The sequence below is a fragment of the Suncus etruscus genome, chromosome 1 (assembly GCF_024139225.1).
Source record: "Suncus etruscus isolate mSunEtr1 chromosome 1, mSunEtr1.pri.cur, whole genome shotgun sequence".
Lineage (NCBI taxonomy): Eukaryota > Metazoa > Chordata > Mammalia > Eulipotyphla > Soricidae > Suncus > Suncus etruscus.
The window spans coordinates 159,221,291-159,241,181 of record NC_064848.1 but is presented as its reverse complement, the minus strand read 5'-3'; the positions used below and the strand labels follow the sequence as shown (position 1 = coordinate 159,241,181).

The 19,891-nt window shown below is 44.5% G+C and overlaps 1 protein-coding gene across 1 annotated transcript in view; it reads right to left on the bottom strand.

Moving 5' to 3' along the window:
• PRPF8 (pre-mRNA processing factor 8) overlaps positions 1-19,642 on the bottom strand; it is a 40,064-nt gene extending 20,422 nt beyond the window's left edge. Inside the window, exons 1-23 of the mRNA XM_049782026.1 lie at positions 19,528-19,642; positions 18,539-18,707; positions 16,366-16,530; positions 16,058-16,276; positions 15,755-15,967; positions 15,503-15,628; positions 15,301-15,406; positions 13,013-13,203; positions 12,666-12,785; positions 12,387-12,576; positions 12,151-12,270; positions 11,926-12,060; positions 10,155-10,284; positions 4,632-4,828; positions 4,304-4,510; positions 4,032-4,195; positions 3,763-3,889; positions 3,458-3,650; positions 2,786-2,973; positions 2,459-2,697; positions 1,883-2,029; positions 1,471-1,681; positions 1,160-1,276 (exon numbers count right to left, since the gene is read on the bottom strand). Coding sequence (XP_049637983.1) covers positions 1,160-1,276; positions 1,471-1,681; positions 1,883-2,029; positions 2,459-2,697; positions 2,786-2,973; positions 3,458-3,650; positions 3,763-3,889; positions 4,032-4,195; positions 4,304-4,510; positions 4,632-4,828; positions 10,155-10,284; positions 11,926-12,060; positions 12,151-12,270; positions 12,387-12,576; positions 12,666-12,785; positions 13,013-13,203; positions 15,301-15,406; positions 15,503-15,628; positions 15,755-15,967; positions 16,058-16,276; positions 16,366-16,530; positions 18,539-18,707; positions 19,528-19,627 — 3,774 coding nt within the window. The 5' untranslated portion in view covers positions 19,628-19,642. The remainder of the gene's footprint in view (positions 1-1,159; positions 1,277-1,470; positions 1,682-1,882; positions 2,030-2,458; positions 2,698-2,785; positions 2,974-3,457; positions 3,651-3,762; positions 3,890-4,031; positions 4,196-4,303; positions 4,511-4,631; positions 4,829-10,154; positions 10,285-11,925; positions 12,061-12,150; positions 12,271-12,386; positions 12,577-12,665; positions 12,786-13,012; positions 13,204-15,300; positions 15,407-15,502; positions 15,629-15,754; positions 15,968-16,057; positions 16,277-16,365; positions 16,531-18,538; positions 18,708-19,527) is intronic.
• Positions 19,643-19,891: the final 249 nt, after the last annotated feature.

Here is a 19,891-nt window from a genome sequence, read left to right as displayed (position 1 = left end):
CTAACTGAACTCACTACTCTGGTAAGCTTCATATCATAGCTGGTCCTTTCAGCCCTCATCTCTATTATCACTGGGTATTATGACAGTACTGTCTTTTATTTTTCTTAAATCCCACAGATGTATGAGACTATTCTATATCCATTTCTCTCCCTCTGGTTTATTTCACTCAGCATAATAGTTTCCATGTCCATCCATGTGTAGGAAAATTTCATGACTTCATTTTTTCCTTGACGGCTGCATAGTATTCCATTGTGTATATGTACCACAGTTTCTTTAGCCACTCATGTGTTGTCAGGCACCCATCTGGATTATTTCCAGATTCTGGCTGTTGTAAATAGTGTTGCAATGAATATAGGTGTGCAGAAAGCATTTTTGCATTATGTTTTTATGTTACTAGTGTATATCCCTAGGAATAGTATAGACGAATCTATTTCCAGCTTTTTTTTTGCGGGGGGTGGGGTCACACCCGGCAGCACTCAGGGGTCACTCCTGGCTCTATGCTCAGAAATTGCTCCCGGCAGGCTCGGGGACCATATGGGATGCCAGGATTCAAACCACCATCCTTCTGCATGCAAGGCAAATGCCTTACCTTCATGCTATCTCTCTGGCCCCTCAATTTCCAGTTTTATGAGGAATCTTTATATTGTTTTCCATAAAGGTTAGTGGCCCCCTCTTTTTTTTTTTTGCAGTGCCAAGAATCAAACCTCACAGAAGACCATACAAGGCTTAAAAAGTAAGTGTTCTGCCTCTATCTCAAATCCTTAGTCCCTAAACTTGCTTTTTCATTTTGGGCCATACCCGTAGTACTCAGGGCTTACTCTTGGCTCTGCAACCGAACTCAGAGATCACTCTTGGCAGTGCTCAAAGGGTCATTTGTGGCACCAGGGATTGAACCAGATCACCTGTGTGCAAGTTAAGTGCCTTATATATCCCATCCCTTACACTTGTTCTTCGTTTGTTTGGCTTTGGGGAGTCACATCCAGAAGGGCTCAAGGAGCCATGTGTGGTGCCAAAGGTTCTCAGAAAATCAGTTGGTTGATATCTAAGTTGCTAAAACATAAAATCTTGCAGACAACGTAAAGTTGGGAAGAAAGGAGAGCAAATAAGCTGACAGGGAGGCAGAAAATCTGAGGTAAGTAAGGGCTATCTGCCTCCTTACCTTGGTGAAAGTGGTGGACCCAGAGGCCATCAGAATCTGACGCACACGGTTATGGAAACGCTGCATTGACTCATCATCCACACGCAGGAAGCACTGAGCTGTTCGTTCCTTGGTAACCTAAACCACAAGGTCAAGATTAACTTGCTTCAGAAACTGTCCAAGCCACCAAGCTCAACTCTGAGCACCATTAATCACCAACCACCCACTAAGACTCAAGTAACTGAGAATGAAAGTGTGCCAGTGTGTTCCTCAGCCTATGTGCCAGGATATAGGGCACCATTGCTCTTCCTAGTCCGCTTTCCAGATTATACCTCATTCTGCAGGTTCCAGACCCCATCCTTGTGGGTGAACTCCTCATAGCTGGTGCGGCATTTAGGCAGGATCCGGCACTCAAAGCCACACATGTTGAACAGCAGGTTGGGGTTGTCCTTACTGTACACGGAGACGAAACTGTTCTCCCACTGAACTGTAGTCACTGACCGTGGCAGACGGTTCTTGATGTCCCAGAACACTGCTCGGCCCCTGCCCACGAAGAATATATTAAGTCACATCAGTCTCCTGGAAGAAATTTCCCTTCAAAAGCCATACTGAGCTATTCTAACACAACGTACTCCTTCCACCCAGGAAACAAGCACACAAAGTCCTAGTATCATAAGATAGGAGTCACAAGTCAAGACTGGGTCCCTTAAGCTGATGTCTGTCCAGCTCCCAGACACAACTCACAAGTTGACATCATGCTTCATGAGGCGCATGCGGGCATCTCGTGGCCAGCACTTTTTGTTGTTATAGCCCACAATGTTCTCATTATTGGGGTCAGGATGTTCAGTAAGGTAACGCTGGATAAGGTCTCGAGCCTCATCTGCTGTGAACCTACAACATATAAGGTACAGTATTAAGGGCCCCCCCCAAATACTATGATCACATCAGATCCACTGCATCATAAGCAAAGAGCCCCAACTCACCCTACCCACTGAATTTCGTCACATTACAGAAGGACAATCCAGCAGTAAAATAAGGTTGAAGAGGTACTTTCAGGAGCAGGGCCTGTCCCTTAAGAGTCTAAACTTCAATACCCTCCAGGGATAAGAATCCAAGCAAGGGCCAGAGAGACAACTCAAGGAACTAAAGGGTATGCTCTGCACTCTCAAGTCCTAGACTTGATCCCCAGTCCTGCACGGTAACTGCAAATGACCCCCAAGGAACACAAGATACAATCACCTAAGCAACAACCCCCACAACCACCACCACCAAAAAAAAACAAAAAACAAAAAACAAAAAACAACTCATGCAAGCCTTCACCTAAAAAAGATATGGATGCGATCAATGTATCTGCAGAAGAGACGGATGGGATGGGCAGCCTCAGTGGCTATGTCCTGGAAACTGAGGAAATCATTTGGCATCTGAGGAGGCCCAGCCATCTCACTGGCTCTGTGCAATCCCAATACAAGCAAATCCATCACCAGGCCATAGTACTGCACAATGAATGAGGCAAACTGAAGGCCTCTGATGATCCCATATGAGTTTGTATGGTTCATATCCTATAAAAGAGAGTTAAAATTCTTAACTTTAGCCTGTTCATTCTCAGACTTCCCCAGGGCCCATCTTCTTGTTCTCCCTTTTCCTGACCTTATAGTTGATGACAACATTGTTTTTGGCTGTCATGTAGTCAGCAATGTTGTGATCCACAATGAGTCGGAGCAGCCGATTGAGCAGGGTCAAGTCGATTTTCTCATACATCTTCTCAAAGCGTGATTCCAACATAACGTTGCACTCACCCTCACTTGTCTCCCACACATCCTGCAGATTATTGATGCCTAAAAGGTAAGTTAAGCCTTGTTACCAGTAAGGCATATACATCTCCCTTTCAGACTAGGCACCTGTTGTTACACATTCCCATTGCCAAGTCAATCACGCATCAGGACTGTATTTAGCATCAGCTTTGTCACTTAAACTTGATGCTGCCTATGACAGTACAGTGCACACGGCCAATCTGGGTTCAAGCTACAGCACTCCATATGGTCCCGAGCCCTGCCTTAAGTGATCCCTGAGCACAGAGCATCAGGAGTCAGTCATGGGCAATATCCAATGTGGCTCCAAAACCAAATACCATAATACAGCCTAGTGAGAATTTCGACAGAGAATGCAATTCACCTTCCTTACAGAGTGCATTTCTAAGAAAGGTTTCTACTTTGGCGCCACACCCAGAAGTACCAGGGAATCAAACTGGGCGTGTCACATGCAAATCATGCTCTGTAATTGCTTAGTCTGAGATATCACACCAGTCCCAACAAGTTTTACCTTGGCACCACTTGTAAACAAGCAAAGGAGGTGGTTCTGTGTCTGCAGGTTTGATCCAGGGTGGGAAAAGGCGGCGCTTATCAGCTTCATACCACAGGTACTGGTCCAAGTAGGCATCAGTTATCTTTTCTAATGGCTCCACATCATAGACTGGTACCAGGTGACTATAGAGGTCCATGAACTCGATGCCTACCTGTGGGACAGGAAAATAAAATAGCTCACAGCAATCCATCTGAGGTAACCGCCACCATGGGGTGCCACAGATGATTGACAGCCAAAAGAAAACTTGAAAGAATCTCACTCACTTCTTTGAAAGCTCTCTGTGTGAGAAGATGACGCTTGATGCGGGACAATGCTTCATGGGGGTTGTCATAGGCTTGCTCGATCAGACCTAGTTCCTCTCTCTGAGACTGATTTAAACGAGACTTCACACTAACAGGCAACAGAGAAGGTAAAAATGAAAAAACCAAGAGGAAGCCAAACCCAAACAGGATGGAAATAAATCTTCCTTTAGACTCAGAACAGCCTCATTTTCATCTGTACTTACAGAGCAGATGTCTACTCTCCTTCTCACCTGTAAGCTTCCTTAAGTCGCTCCAAGGCCAAGATGAGCAACTTGGTGTCATGCTTGTAGGAAAGTGGGGGGAAAGGGATGGGTGAAAACCGACGACTTTCCAACCAATGCACGGTGGTGGTGTACACTGCCACTGCTTCCTCTGCAGTGATGTAAGGTCCATCCTGCAAGATAAACAAGATCACTTGTTGCCCTCAGTAGCCCAATCTCTCCAAGCCAACCCAGGTGCCCTATTCAACCATCCACCTCCAGTCTAGGCTAATCTGTCTGACCTTCAAGTAGTTGTGCTGTCGCTCCTGTTCAGCCTTTAGGTAGAGTCGGGTGAGACGACCCAGGTTCTTTTTGCAAACAGTCTTGTCAACAGTGGCCCCGCGGCGGATACGTTCTCGGTTGTAGTGGGCAGTATTTGTCCACCAATCAGCCTTTGCCTTCACATAGCGAAGGATCATATTTTCTATGGGCGTTGGTAGTCCAGGAACCTAAAAGTACAAAAGGCACAATGAAAAAGTGATGGAGCTCAGAGAGACTCCAGTAAGAGCCTGAGAAAATGAATCTCTGAAAGACGGTACTGTGTCTCTGTAGTATCCAGAAGCCACCCACCTTCCAGGGGATATTGGCCTTCCAGCAGCGCCAGGCTTCACTGAGATGCTGCAGGATTGTCCTGGCCTTATTCTGTTTAATCCCCTCAGGCATCATGTCCAGAATATCATGCATCACAGCTGCCCGAAGCTCAAGGTCGAAATGCGACTCCACTCTCTGTTTTGTCACAGTCTTCGCCACTCCCTTTGAGTGCCGGCCTAGAAGTGATTAAAACCAAAAGTCTTTGTTTTTATTCTATTATTAAGGCTAAACCTGGCAGTGGTTAAGCTTAATGTTCCTCAGGGTCATCCAATGGTGCTTGGGATTAAACTCAGGGTTCTCACACAGCCTAGGCATATGCTCTTCTTCCTGAGCTGTTTTCCCCAATAAAGTGCCCTTGTTTTTATTTAATTTTACTTTTTGGTCTTTGAGCCACACCTAGTAATACTCAGGGCTTAATTCAGTCTCTGTGGTAAGACATCAGTCCTGCTTAAAAGACTGTACACAGTGCTTGGAATTGAACCTGAGTCAACCCAAGCAATGCAAAATCCTGACCAACAACATTGTACCATCTCTCTAGTGCTTTTATTTATTTATTTATTTATTTATTTATTTATTTATTTATTTATTTATTTGGTTTTTGGGCCACACCTGGTGACGCTTAGGAGTTACTCCTGGCTATGCGCTCAGAAATTGCGCCTGGCTTGGGGGACCATATAGGAGACCAGGGGATTGAACTGCAGTCTATCCTAGGTTACTGCATGCAAGGCAGACGCTCTATCTCTTGTACCACTGCTCTGGCCCTTGCTTTTATTATCATTATTTATATATTATCATTATTTTGGTTTTTGGGTCACACCCGGCGGTACTCAGGGGTTACTCCTGGCAGGCACGGGGGACCATACGGGATGCTGGGATTTGAACCACCGTTGGTCCTGGGTTGGCTGCTTGCAAGGCAAATACCCTACCGTTGTGCTATCTCTCCGGCCCTATGCTTTTATTATTTTTGTTTGTTTTTCCCCTGGCAGTGCTCAGGGGACACACCTGGCTCTGCACTTTGGAATCATTCCTGGCAGGCTCAGGAGACAGAAACCAAGCTGGCAGTGTGCAAGGTCAATAGCCCTACCTGAGCTATACCTTCTCACTCCAACTCCATGCTTTTATTTTTTGTTCACATTTTTGGACTATACCTAGCAATGCTCAGAAACTGCTTCTGGTTTAGTGCTTAGGGGTCATTTTTCATGGTATACAAAAGACCATGCAGAGCTAGAAACCAAGCCTGGGTCTCTAGCATGCAAAACATGAACTCCAGTTGACTGAGCCAACTTTCTGGCCTGAGTCTGCTCTTTTAGTAAGTTCTTGTTGGAAGGATTAATGTTGCCAAAATAACAATCTTATCCAAAGAACTATTTTTTTCCCCAAAAAATATTAACAATAGTTCACTACAGTTCTACAGGAATACCCATGACAATTTATTTGTTTGCAGAACACAATTAGAAGTACTCAGGGCTTACATCTGGCTCTGTGCTAAGGGATCAATCCTAACATGCTCTGTGGTACATATGAGGTGCAGAGATGGAAACTGGATCAGCTGAATGCAAGGCAAATGTACTACCCACTGTACTATTGCTCTATCATTCCCATGACATTATTTTTTGTAGTCTTTGTTTTTGTGGCAAGGGTTTCTCCTGGCACTACACTCAGGAATTATTCATGGTAGTGTTCAGGGAACCATATGTGATGTCAAAGATCAAACCTGAGTAGACAGACTACATCCCCCCCCAACAATTTTTTAAAAGCTATAGATCAAGGTCAAAGACATAGTACAACAGGTAGGGTACTTGACTTGCACACAATCAACCCAGGTTCAATCCCTGGCATCCCATATGGTTCTCTGAGCCCACCAGGAGTAATTCCTGAATGTAGAGCCAGTTGAGAAAATTGGTCAGTCACATGTAAAAAAGATTAACTCATACCGCTACTTCACACCATTCACAAAAATTAATTCAAGATGGATTAGACCAGATCAGAAAAACTACAGTGAGTAGGAGGTGCTTCCCTCACAGGAAACCAACTAAATTCAATCCCTACCATCACATATAGTTCCCTGCACCATTTATGATTGATCCATGAGTACAGAGCAAGCCCTCAGCACCCAGGGTGTATCCAAGAAAAAAAAAAAAAACAAAGAAAAAGAATTAAAGATCAAATATCTTGGGGCCGGAAGAGATAGCATGGAAGGTAAGGCGTTTGCCTTTCATTGCAGGAGGTCTAACGGTTCGAATCCCGGTGCCCCCATATGGTCCCCCGTGCCTGCCCAGGAGCAATTTATGAGCCTGGAGCCAGGAATAACCCCCTGAGCACTGACGGGTGTGACCCCCAAAAACCACAAAAAAAAAAAAAAAGATCAAATATCTTGATATCAGACCTAAAACATTATATTGAGGAAAAACATAGGGCAGAACCTTCCCCTAAACACCTAAAAACATCTTCCATGATTCAATGCCACTCACCAAGCAAACAAAAAAAATATATAAGGAAATGAGACCTAACGTCAAATTTAAGAAGCATCTGCACTATAAAAGAAATGGTAGGGGGCCAGAGAGATAGCATGGAGGTAAGACATTTGCCTTTCATGCAGAAGGTCATCGGTTCGAATCCCAGCGTCCCATATGGTCCCCCGTGTCTGCCAGGAGCAATTTCTGAGCATGAAGCCAGGAGTAACCCCTGAGCATTGCCGGGTGTGACCCAAAAACCATAAAAAAAAAAAAGAAATGGTAACCAAAATAAATAATCAAGTGCCCAAGAACAGATGAGTATAAAAGAAACCATGGTACATCTACACAATGGAATAGTATGCAGCTGTTAGGAAAAATGAATGTCATGAAATTTGCTTATACATGATGGATATGAAGTATTATGCTGAGTAAAATGAGTCAGAGTGAGAGGAAAAGGATGATGACACTCATTATTTGACCTAAAATTAAAAGATTGAATAATATTAATACCCAGAGAAAATAAAGATGAGGGCCACAAATAGTGGGGGGAGTGCAGTTGGGCAGAGAACGAGCTACTATGACAATGATAATTGGAAAATGATCACTTTAGACAAGAAACTGGGTGCTAGAAGGAGATAAAGTTATATGCATGAAACCCTCAGTCAATAATATTGCAAACTGCAGTGTCTAAAAGGAAAAAACAGGAAGAGAAGAGAAGAAAAAGGCCCTGCCACAGAGGCAGGCAGGGGAGAGGGCAGGAGGGAAATTAAAGATACTGGTGGCAGAAAATGTGCACTGGTGAAGGCTGTTGGATATTGTATGCCTGAAACTCAATAATAAATAACGCTCTAACTGTATCTTATGGTGATTCACTTAAAGAATTTATGGGGCTGGGAGAGATAGCATGGAGGTAGGCATTTGCCCTTGGTGCAGAAGATCAGTGTTCGAATCCTGGCATCCCATATGGTCTCTGAGCCTGCCAGGAGCCATTTCTAAGCATAGAGCCAGGAGTAGCCACTGAGCACAAACCAAAACAAAACAAAAAAAAAGAATTTATAAATAGGGCCAGAGAGCAGAGATAAGGCTGGAGAAATAGTATAGTGATGTAGGGGGCTTGCCTGCAAACAAGTCAACCAGGACTGGATTCTAGAATTCCAATATAGTTTTCTGAGCCCCCACCAGGAGTGATCCCTGAGTTTAGAGTCAGGAGTAACCCTTGAGCAATACCAGGTGTGCCCCAAATAACAAAACCATAAAAAGAAATAAAGGAAAAATGGATGGGCTGGAACGTTAGCACAGCAATAGGGCTTTTGCTTTGCACGTGGCCAACACCGGGTGAACCCTGGTTCGAATCCTGACATCCCATATGGTCCCAAGCCTGCTAGGAGCGACTTTGGAGCACAGAGCCATGAATACCCCACCCCACCCCTGAGCGTCACCAGGTGTGACCCAAAAACAAACAAAAAAAGAAAATTATCAATCTCATCAAAACATAGAGATGAACAGAAACTTACTCAAAGAACACATACAGATGGCATTAAATATATGAAAAAATGCTCTCTAGCACTTATCAGGGAATGCAAATCCAAACAATGATGACCTATTACCTCACATCAGTGAGACCAGCACACATCACAAAGAACAAAAACAACCAGTGTTGGAAGAGATATTGGAAAAAAGAACCCACATTTACCCATTGGGGGAATGTCACAGGTTCAAACTAGTTGGAAAACGATATTGATATTTTTTAAAACACCCAGACTTTGGGAACCAGAGCAACAATATAGCTCTGGCAGGGCTACTTGCCTTGCACACAACTAAGCCCATTTCAATCACAGACATTTTATATATGATCCCCAAGACCTTTGAGGAGTGATCCCTGAGCACAGGGATAGGAGTAGGTCCTGAATACTAGGACTTCACTGTGTGTGAAATAAAATAAAACCAACCAAAAAATCTAAGGCTTAAGCTTCCATATGACTGAGCAATTTCACTTGTGGGCATCTATCAAAAGGACCCAAATACGTATTCAGAAAAGACGTTTGGGGGACCAAAGTGATAGAACAGCCAGCAGGGCACTGGAGGACTTCGGTACTTATCCACAGCTAATAAAAAACATTAAATCATGCAATTTACTATGCGGATCGAGCTGAAGGATGACATGCTGAGCAAAGTCAGCAAAAAGGTGGAGGGAGGTAGACACAAAATGACCTCTCACACATGTAAGACATAAAGCATCATAGTAAGAGAATAACAAATGGCCTCAAGCAACAGAATCTGAGAAACAGTCTACAAAACTAAGCTTAACCGGGGGCGGTGGAGCTTCAGTAGGATCCTGAGACAACAGTACAGGGAAGGAGACATTATGGAGGAGAGTTGAGGGTTGGAACGCTGTATGCATTAAATCTTTATGTTAACAATATTGTAAACCATAATACCTAAGACCCTGAAATAGATGGAGGGAAGGAAGCAGTCACTCTAGGAAGTGGGAAGTGTGGGATTGGAATACTGTCTACAGGGAATCTATCATTAGCTTTAATTTTGTAATTAAAGTGACTAAACTTTTTATTAGACAGTCACTTTGTCACCCCACAACCAATCCTGGTTTTGCAAAGCACATGCCAAAAAACAACTACTTTGAATATACACACTTACATTTCTGAGATTTTTTTGGGGGTGGTGGTGGTGGTGGTGGATATCCAGCAGTGCGCAAGGATTACTACTGGCAGGCTCACAGGACCATATGGGATACTGGGGATTGAAGGTGGGTTGTGTTTAAGACAAGTGCCCTACCTATTGTACTGTCACTCCAGTACAGACCAATTTCAGAGAAAGTCATATCCTATAAATTTATGATACAACCTAGGATCCAGAGAAAAACTCAAAAAACAGAATACTAAACTAGACTCACTAGAAAACAGATCTTAGAAGAAATATAACCAAAATATTTTTCACAAACTCAAAGAACAAGGGAGAGAGCAGGCTTAACATGAGTTAATATTAATGCAATAAGGAGACACGCTGGGGCCAAAGAAAAACCACTTACCTTCAAACTGGCGGGCCAGGAGGTTACCCAGCCATCGCTCCAATAGAGGGGTGATACCACGCATGAAAAACAGCCAAACTCGCCATCCAGCAGCCCAGAAGCCACAGCCAGGGCCCTTTCCTACGGGGCCCTACAATTCCAAGTAAAAGTCAGAAATACAAGTTAATAATTCATTTAGATAACAACAAAATTAAGCAGAGGTAGGACAGGAGGAACAGATTTGTAACAGGAAAGAGGAAAAAGGAAAACCTGTGAACCTTATCTAGAAATGGGATAAAAAAAAATTTTGGGGTGGGGCCACAAGCTGCCATGAACAGGACTTACTCTTGGCTTTTGGAGCACTACTGGCAGTGCTTCAGGAATAACAAGTGGTGCCAGGGATCAAACCCAGGTTGGATACATGCAAAGGAAGCCTACTACCCACTGAATTATCTCTCTAACCCCTATATAAAAATTTTAAGGTAAAAGAGTGTAATTGAGATTTCATATTTAGATTTAAAAGGGCTTAGGAGACATGTTGAGATTCACTTACAAAAGGAGAGTACTGGGGCTGGCAAGGTGGCACTAGAGGTAAGGTGTCTGCCTTGCAAGTACTAACCAAGGAAGGACCACGGTTCGATCCCCCAGCGTCCCATATGGTCCCCCAAGCCATGGGCAATTTCTGAGCGCTTAAGCTAGGAGTAACCCCTGAGCATCAAATGGGTGTGGCCCGAAAAACAAAAAAAAATAAGGAGAGTACTAATAATATGCAATCTCTGTAAAAAGAGAAAATGGTTCTGATAGAAAAATGAAAAGGGGGAGGGCAGAGAGATAGCACAGAAGTGGGGTGTTGCCTTGCACACAGCCAATTCAGGACTGACGGTGGTTCGAATCCCAGCATGCCATATGGTCCCCAGTGCCTGCCTTATATAAGTGAATTCTGAGCACAGAGCCAGGAGTAACCCCTGAGTCCATCATGTGTGAAAAAAAAAAAAGAAAGAAAGAAAGGAAGAGAGAGAGAGAGAGAGAGAGAGAGAAAGAGAGAAAGAAAGAAAGAAAGAAAGAAAGAAAGAAAGAAAGAAAGAAAGAAAGAAAGAAAGAAAGAGAGAGAGAGAGAGAGAGAGAGAAGGAAGGAAGGGAGAGAGGAGGAGAGGAGGGAGGAGGAGGGAGGGAGGGAGGAGGGAGATAGAGAGAAGAGAAGAGAGAGAGAGAGAGAGAGAGAGAGAAAGAAAAGAAAGAAAGAAAGAAAGAAAGAAAGAAAGAAGAAAGAAAGAAAAAAGAAAGAAAGAAAGAAAGAAAAGAAAGAAAGAAAAAGAAAGAAAGAAAGAAGAGAAAGAAGAGAAAGAAAGATGAAAATGGGGGCTGGAGCAATAGTACAGTGGTTAGGCAATAATTGCCTTGCCTGTGGCCAACCCCGAACAGACCCAAGTTTGATCCCTGACATCCCATAACGGTCCTCCAATCTGCCATGAGTGAATTCTGAGCGCAAAGCCAGAAGTAACCTCAGCACAATGCTGGTGTGACCCAAAACAAACAAACAAAAAAAAAATGGATCTGATCAGGGAAATGTGTTGTCTGGGTACATGGTGCCAGAATACATGTCACCCATATCACCCCTCTTGAGATGACTTTCCTACTTTCATGCTGGGTTGTATATCGGGCTCTCTACACCTCTGGAGAAGCCCACTCATTACTCTCTCTTATCCTCCATCTTTCTCAGTACCTCCAAATAAAATATTTTTACTTAAAAAAGAACAAACAAAATGAAAATGGATCCAATCACAGGGCTCACCGTGTTGAAGCGATAATAAATGAGATGCTTCAGGTCCTTACACATGCGAATCTGCCGCATCAGCTTGTATTTATAGCGGTACATGCCTGTCAGTTGTCCCACGTGGGCAAAGATATACTGTAACCCATCTGCCAGCTGCAATACAATTACGATTTAAGCTTAAGCCAAGATCATGATCTGCCTGGTTTCCCCACCGGAGCAGGGTTTGGGGCTACCCCACCTCACCTGAAAGGCATCCACATTGCCCAATCGATATTGCACATGACTGTCTACTACCAACTTCGTTAGACGAAGAACCTCTCGACACAGATGAAAAGCATTGCCAAAGCGAGATTTTTTTCTTTCCTGATAAAAAGATGGCCCAAATAGAAAAATTATGAATGAGCCATGTTTTCAACAGGATGACTGCCTTCCTCAGGGGTCAGTACAAATCAAGAAATCCTTAAGATTCTAGAAAGTACCTTCGTGGTGAGTGTCTTGACCGGCTTCAGATTGAAATTGTAATCCAAGTGCAGATAGTTGAGGTTTTTGCGGTGAATAAGAAGGTTGAGCATGTTATAGCCTTGGCGGCAAACCTGTAGCCCCACCTCCACCCAGTCGAGCTTAGTGGACTGGAAGAATTTGGTGGCTTTGAAGGAGCGGAAGAGATACCTAAAGTGGGAATGGAAAGAATTAAGTCTTAGCCTCCTGATTTCCTTTGGAGCAAAGGTGTCTCAACAGGGTTACCTAGGATACCTTACCTCTTCTTTTGAGCTTTTGGGGGCCGGTGTTTCAGGGCATTCAGCACATAGTACTTCAGCAATTTTTGGTAGGAGACCCTGACTTTCACAGGTTGTCCTGCAGGGCAATGCTCCCGATACCTGAGAAAACAAGGAGCAGAAGTTTAACCCCTCTCTCCTTCCATTCAAGGCTGAGTGCCTGCTCACCTAGGCATCCTGTTCCCCTTAAACTACCTGGAGTCCCACAGGCCTTACCAGTTCTTGTGTATGTGTGTATAAGTGATGCAGAGCTCAAACCCAGGATCTCACACATGCAAACCAAGTGCCCCACCAGTGAGTCACGTTCCTGACCCCAGAAAGCACCTTACCAATTTTTTACAAGAGGAATATCCAGGGCCCGGCGTGTGCGACCAGAGCGAAGGTTGAAGGGTCGTGGTGCCCATAGCAGAGCAATGCCATTGGCTGTATTGTCGGTGTAGAGGGGTGTGTCCTTCAGGAAGGGTTCCACAAACTCTGGGAGTTCAAACTCCTCATCATCATCTGGCAATGGTTCCTGGCTCTGGAAAAAAAAAAAAAAGAAGAACCTCATGGGCTCATCTCCCACTAAACTGAGCAGACTTGGCATGAGAGGGAAACTCTCTGGGGCCATGCACAATGGCTACAACTGCCATAGAAACTGGGCTGCCTGACAAGATAAGCCCTAAAGGGCCAGGTCAGAGGGGGCCAAGGGAGCAGAAAACAAGTCAGGGCCAACAAGAAAAGCATCAGTCCTCACACCCCACTGGCTCACTACCAAATACACACCTCCCACAGGAGCCTGAGCTCCAGGAGGTAAACACTGCAATCATCTCCCAGCCAAATGCCAAATACTAGGCTGTAGGAGAATTTTGCTAATGTTTGTTTAGTTTTTCCAAGTAAAATAAGCTTTTCTAAGAGAGTGAGAAAATAATGAGAGTGAAACAGACAGACATGACTTCAAGAGACAATGTGGGCTGAGAGAGAGAGTAGAGAGAGAGAGAAAGGAGAGAGAGAGAGAGAGAGAGAGAGAGAGAGAGAGAGAGAGAGAGAGAGAGAGAGAGAGAGAGAGAAGAGCCAATATTAAATTATGCCATTAAGTAAAAGAAAGGAATTACACATCTCAGGTTGAGATGCAGGTAATCCCCAGAATGAGAAATGCACTTGTTCCTGCTGAGAACAAAATGAAGAGCCATGGAGAAAGATCAAAGACTGAAATACATATAGCTCCCTACCCTGCTTCCAAGCATCACCAGAAGTAACCTTCAAGCACTGAATTGGAGCACTGCAGGTCTAACCCAAATCCAAAAAACAATAATGAACAAAATACCTGAAGTAACATGAGAATAAATATCAGATAAATATTTAAATATTTAAAGATAAATATTCTTTTCCTAGTGTCTGGGGACCACATCCAGTGTTTACCCCTGGTCTTGCTCTCAGGGATTATTCCTGGCAGTTCTGGGAGACCATAGGGGGCGGTACCAGATCAATCAGGGTCTCAACAAGGTCAGTTGTATGCAAAGCAAGTGCCCTACCCATTGTACTATATGGCCCCAAAGTCAAACAAAATTATATGTGATTCCATTTATAGAATACATCCAGAACTGGCAAAATTCTAGTAATAAAAGTAGATTAGTACCAAGGGAGACTAGGGGAAATGAAGAATAAAGGCTAATAAGGGATCTATTTCAGATCAAAGAAAATGTTCGAGGCTAGAGAAGATAGGGTGTTTGCCTTGCACAGTGCCAACCCTGGCATCTCATATGGTCCCTGGAGCCCATCAAGAGTGATTCCTGGGCCCGGAGAGATAGCACAGCGGCGTTTGCCTTGCAAGCAGCCGATCCAGGACCAAAGGTGGCTGGTTCGAATCCCGGTGTCCCATATGGTCCCCTGTGCCTGCCAGGAGCTATTTCTGAGCAGACAGCCAGGAGTACCCCTGAGCAACGCCGGGTGTGACCCAAAAACCAAAAAAAAAAAAAAAAAGAGTGATTCCTGAGAGCAGAGCCAGGAGTAACCCCTGAGTACTACCAGGTGTGGTCCAAAACCAAAAGAAAAGGTCTTAAAATTGCCTGTGATGGGGCCAGTTTGATAACACAGCAGATAAGGCATTTGACTTGCACGTAGCTAACCCAGGATTGATCCTCAGCAGCCCATATGGTCTCAAGCCTGCCAGGAGTACCCCTGTGCACCACAAGCTGTGGCCCAAAAATCAAAAACCAAAATAAAAAGAAATTATGATAGTTGTACATCTCTGAAAACTAATAACCACTGCATTTTACATTTTAAATTAGCATAGTAAGCAAAGTAAAAGGAACTAAGAAATAAATAGAACACAATAAGCAAATTGTATCTCAATAAAAAGAATTGAGAAAAATAGAAAACAATGGAAACAGGTCAGAATAGCATAGAGAAAAAAATCCCAGAGGATTAACTACAAAGCCCAGATGAATAAGCAAAGAAACCAAAATTATACCAACAACTAGGTTTGAGCCAAGTGCCAACCTCTCAAATTAGCTTAATCCTCAAGAGAACACTCAAGAGGCTAGAAAAAATGTCTCTCTCTAGCTGATTTGATCTAGTAATACTTTAGCCACACTTGGGAAATTTCTCTGGGAAGAGCTAAGGTCAAATGTCCCACCTTGACAGAGTGCCTATGAGAAATTGGATTGATCAAAGGATCAAAGTAGAAAGCAGGCAAATCAGGATCCTCGGTTTTGATGAAGACAACGTTGGGAGTATGGTACCTAAAATGAAAGAATAGTCAGTCCAGATTCTCCTGCCCTGGTCCAATATAAGTACCAGTCTTCTCTTTCCCTAGTCAGCTACATTCCCATTCTCACCAGGTGAGGTGGACATGGTGTGGTAGGTTGTTGTATAAGTAAGGAAATGCGATCTTGTACTCAGTGCGAATAGGCTGCCGAATTATGATCTTATTAATATCATTGAATTCATTCCAGTCTTCATCCCTAGGGCACAAAATTCAAAGATAAGCACACTATTCAGGATATCTGCAGGTTACACAGGATATTAAGGTTCAATATTGGATTTTATTCATTCCAAGGTAACTAACATCCCAATTTTTGCCTACTTACTGCAAGTTGATATCTCGAACAAGAGGTTCAAATTTGGGGCCTCCAGGAATAGCCATATTAAGGGCCTTGGAGGTAAAGAAGGCCTTGAGATCAAATAAATAGAAGTAGTTGTCATCTACCAAGTCTGTCAGGAGCTGATTGGCTAGGCGGTAGAGAGTAGACATCATGGGAAGTGTGAACTGCCAACGCTGGTAAGTAGAACCATTGACATACCTGACCAAAAAAAAAAAAAAAATACAGGTCCATGTCAAGCAGACATACTAAAAAGCCAAGCCCAGTAATAACAAACCTATCTTCACTCACTTCCTGCTGTCCCTCAGTGGCTGGTGGTCATAGAACCAGTCCAATACAGGGGCATCCTCCTCAGGGTCCAGCTCTAGCTGAATGGCCTCCAACGGCTCAACATCTAGGATATTGTCAGCATAGTCCAAAGGGGGTTCCTCATCATCAAAAGGGGGAAAACGCATCCTCTTGAAATGCCTTCTGTCTCTTTTTTCTCGGCGCATCATAATCCACATTGACCTAGAAGCAAACAATAGCACACATACAGCTTTTCACCCACCACCCCCTTCTCCACCCACCAACATACAGCACAGTCTAGACCTTCTTACCCCCACTGGGAGATGTAGACAGGTTCAATAACCCACGGAATCTCATTGACAAATGAAATGGCTCCAGTGATGTGGTACAGTACAGGCACATCCCGAATCTGTTCCCATGGCATTGGCATGTTCTCCAGGAGTTTGAGGACTGCATGGGGCATGTACTTTAGAGCACTAAAATGTTCAAGACAAATTATTAGAAAAGACAAGGTATTCTCTATTGTTCTGCTTTCCATGCAAATAAGCTATCAGCTCCCCTTCCACAGAAAATACTGCTTAAAGTCCAAATTTCCAAATATAGTACACAGGGCTGTAAGACAAAGAACTCTGCCCACAGAGAGGTAGTACAGGAAATAAAGTACTTGCCTTGCATGTGACTGTGATGGCCAGAACCCTGGTTCCAATCCCCAACATATATAGTTCCCTGAGCTATACATCAGTCTAACAAGATGAGCTCTAGTCACTTTAAACCAATATAGGTTTCTTGTCTGTCTGTCTAATTATTTTTTGCTTTTTGGGCCATACCTGGTGGCGCTCAGGGGCTACTTCTGGCTCTGCGCTAAGAAATCGCTTCTGGCTTAGGGGACCATATGGGATGCTGGGGATCAAACTGGGTCCGTCCTGGGTTAGCTGCGTGCAAGGCAAACGCCCTACCGCTGTGCTATTGCTGCGGTCCCACCACTATAGTTTTTAGGTGGGCTTACATTCTACTTTCTGTATCTTTTCTTTTTTTTTTTTTTGGGCCACACCCTGTGACGCTCAGGGGTTACTCCTGGCTATGCGCTCAGAAGTTGCTCCTGGCTTCTTGGGGGACCATATGGGACGCCGGGGGATCGAACCGCGGTCCGTCCTAGGCTAGCGCAGGCAAGGCAGGCACCTTACCTCCAGCGCCACCGCCCGGCCCCTCTGTATCTTTTCATATATAATCAATTTTCAGTGTACTTTACTATAATCTTGTGTCTCTTGTCTGTGTGACATTACATTGTAAGGCCTAGAAGGGTCATTATTCCCCAATGACTACTATATCCCTTAGCAGAAAACAGCACAAGATCTGGAGGAGTAGCGCAAGATTTAAGGTGCTTGCCTTGTTAATGTATAGACACAAATTAGTATCTCCACTGTCCCATGTGCACAGTATGATCCCATAACCATAAAGCAGCTGTGCCATAGTCACAGTTGTATAAGCACCACAAAAAGAAACGCAATCCTGGTGAACACAGCAACTAAAAGAGTGAACATGTGGGCTGCAGATAAGGTTCAGTGGTAGGGCACCTGCCTTGCACATGTGGACCTGGGCTCCATGCCTCACCCCACCTTGCCCCTTAAGTAGCATCAGCAGTGACCCCAAGCACTGCAACACTGTTTCAGTGTGCCTTGACTAAGAATGGGACAACCACAACTAAAGAATGCAAACCTCTTCAGCAAGCACTGTAGCCATGAGAGCACAAGCTGGAAGCACCCAAGCTTAAAAAAATGTGAATACTAAGCACAGCCAGACATAGGGGGAAGCCTATATCACAGCAGCAACAATGGGAACAGGGAAAGGAAACAGTAAGTCATTCAAAAAGTTTGAAAATAAACAAGATTTCCACAGCTTAGGCCAGTTCACTGGATGGCTAAATTTCTGGTTCCAGCTGGAAGAGGCTAAGGCACTTTATGGGTATCTTTACTTATCCATATTGAGGCAAGCAAAAAATATATAGAAAGAGACCATAGGACTTCATTACCCCAGGATTCAACAAATATATACAAAGCTTCAGTTCTGGGTTTCCATTCATTCCTACAGAGATATCTCTTCTGGTATAATGGATACTGGTTCTTTGAGTCAGGTAGAAGCTACAATTCCAAATTATAGGAAAAACAGAAATACAATAAACAGTGCAATAAATAGCATCCTGGAAGATTCAGAAATGATCACAGAATCCTACTTATCCTTTCTCTGGACTCTCATAAGAGTCCATCTCACAGGGGCTGGAGAAATAGCACAGCAGTAGGGCATTTGCCTTGCATGTAGCCAATTCAGGACCCCGACATCCCATATGGTCCCCCATGCCTGCGAGGAGATTTCTGAGCACAGAGCAAGGAGTAACCCCTGAGCTCCATCTCACAATAAAAGAAGTGACTCAGGGCTGCAGAGAAAGGTGTCAAATTTCAAATAAAATCATTCCAAAATGTCCCTTACCCCAAGTAGACTCTCTTGTCATGGCGAAACTTCCTATTAGTCATGTCTCCATGGTCTCGAATGATCTTTCTGACATGCTCTGGGGGCATATCTTCCTTCTGAGCATCCACAAATCCAAACTTGCGTTTTTCTGCATAACGCTTGGCCTGTAATTGCTGCCATTTTCGGGCTACAAAGACATTTGGGTTTAGAGAACTGACTGAAAAACGTTGGCCCATTCAACCCTACCTCCTGCCCTAAGAGACCTATCAGGATCCAAGGGAAGGATATAGAACAAATACAACAAACCCTCACCTCATTCTGTTTTTCCTTTCCCTTGATCACATTTATCACTACCTAATGCTTTTATTGCACACTTTTAAAGTGTCTTTAGGAGAGGGTTTTGAATGGTTTCACTCCCCACCCCCTTGCAATTCACATTATGGAATTTTTGTCATCGCTATTTCATCCTCATTGTTTGAATCACTGTGTAGAAAGAAAGGCTTTTTTTTTTTTTTTTTTGGTTTTTGGGCCACACCCGGCGGTGCTTAGTGGTTACTCCTGGCTGTCTGCTCAGAAATAGCTCCTGGCAGGCACGGGGGACCATATGGGACACCGGGATTCGAACCAACCACCTTTGGTCCTGGATCGGCTGCTTGCAAGGCAAACGCCACTGTGCTATCTCTCTCCAGGCCCAAAGAAAGGCTTTTAAAGAGACTTGAGTAGGTATGAAGACAAACGAGTCTAACAAGCGTGACACCTAACGTTTTGCTTTCAGGCCGTTTTGTTCTAGGTGATGCTAGCAGGACGCTGCTGCGGTGGGGCCAGAGAAATAACCCGAATCTCCCTCTTGCACGCAAGGCATGCGCGTGCAACCCAGTGACAGCTCCTGTCGGACTTGCAGAGAACCGGAGGGGAGCCTGCAGGCCGCGAAAAGCACACACGCACGCGCACACCCGCCCCGCGCCCACCCTTCAGCGCGGCTCGAGCCCCACGCGCGCGTTCCTCACCTTTCTCCTGCAGCTTCTCCTCTGACATGTAGTCCGGCAGCGGGGCTAGAGGGCCGGGCACCGGGTTCCCCGGCCCTCGGTAAGGAAACACTCCGGCCATGATGCCGAGAGAGACTCTAGTCTAGACGGTGGCGGAAGAAGAAACAGAATGAACTAGGCCCGACCCCAAGGGGGTAGGGTAGCAGGGAGCGGCGAGACTCCCTCCAGCGCTGTCCCGTCTCGCTAAAAGCTAAAAGCACCAGGAGCGAGGGCCCGATCCGTCCTGCTTCCTCGGACCGACCCCACAGACGGCCCATAGACCCGATACTTACCCCTCAGCCCCTCACACACAGGTAGCCGCTTTCTTCGGAAGCAATGGCGGCAA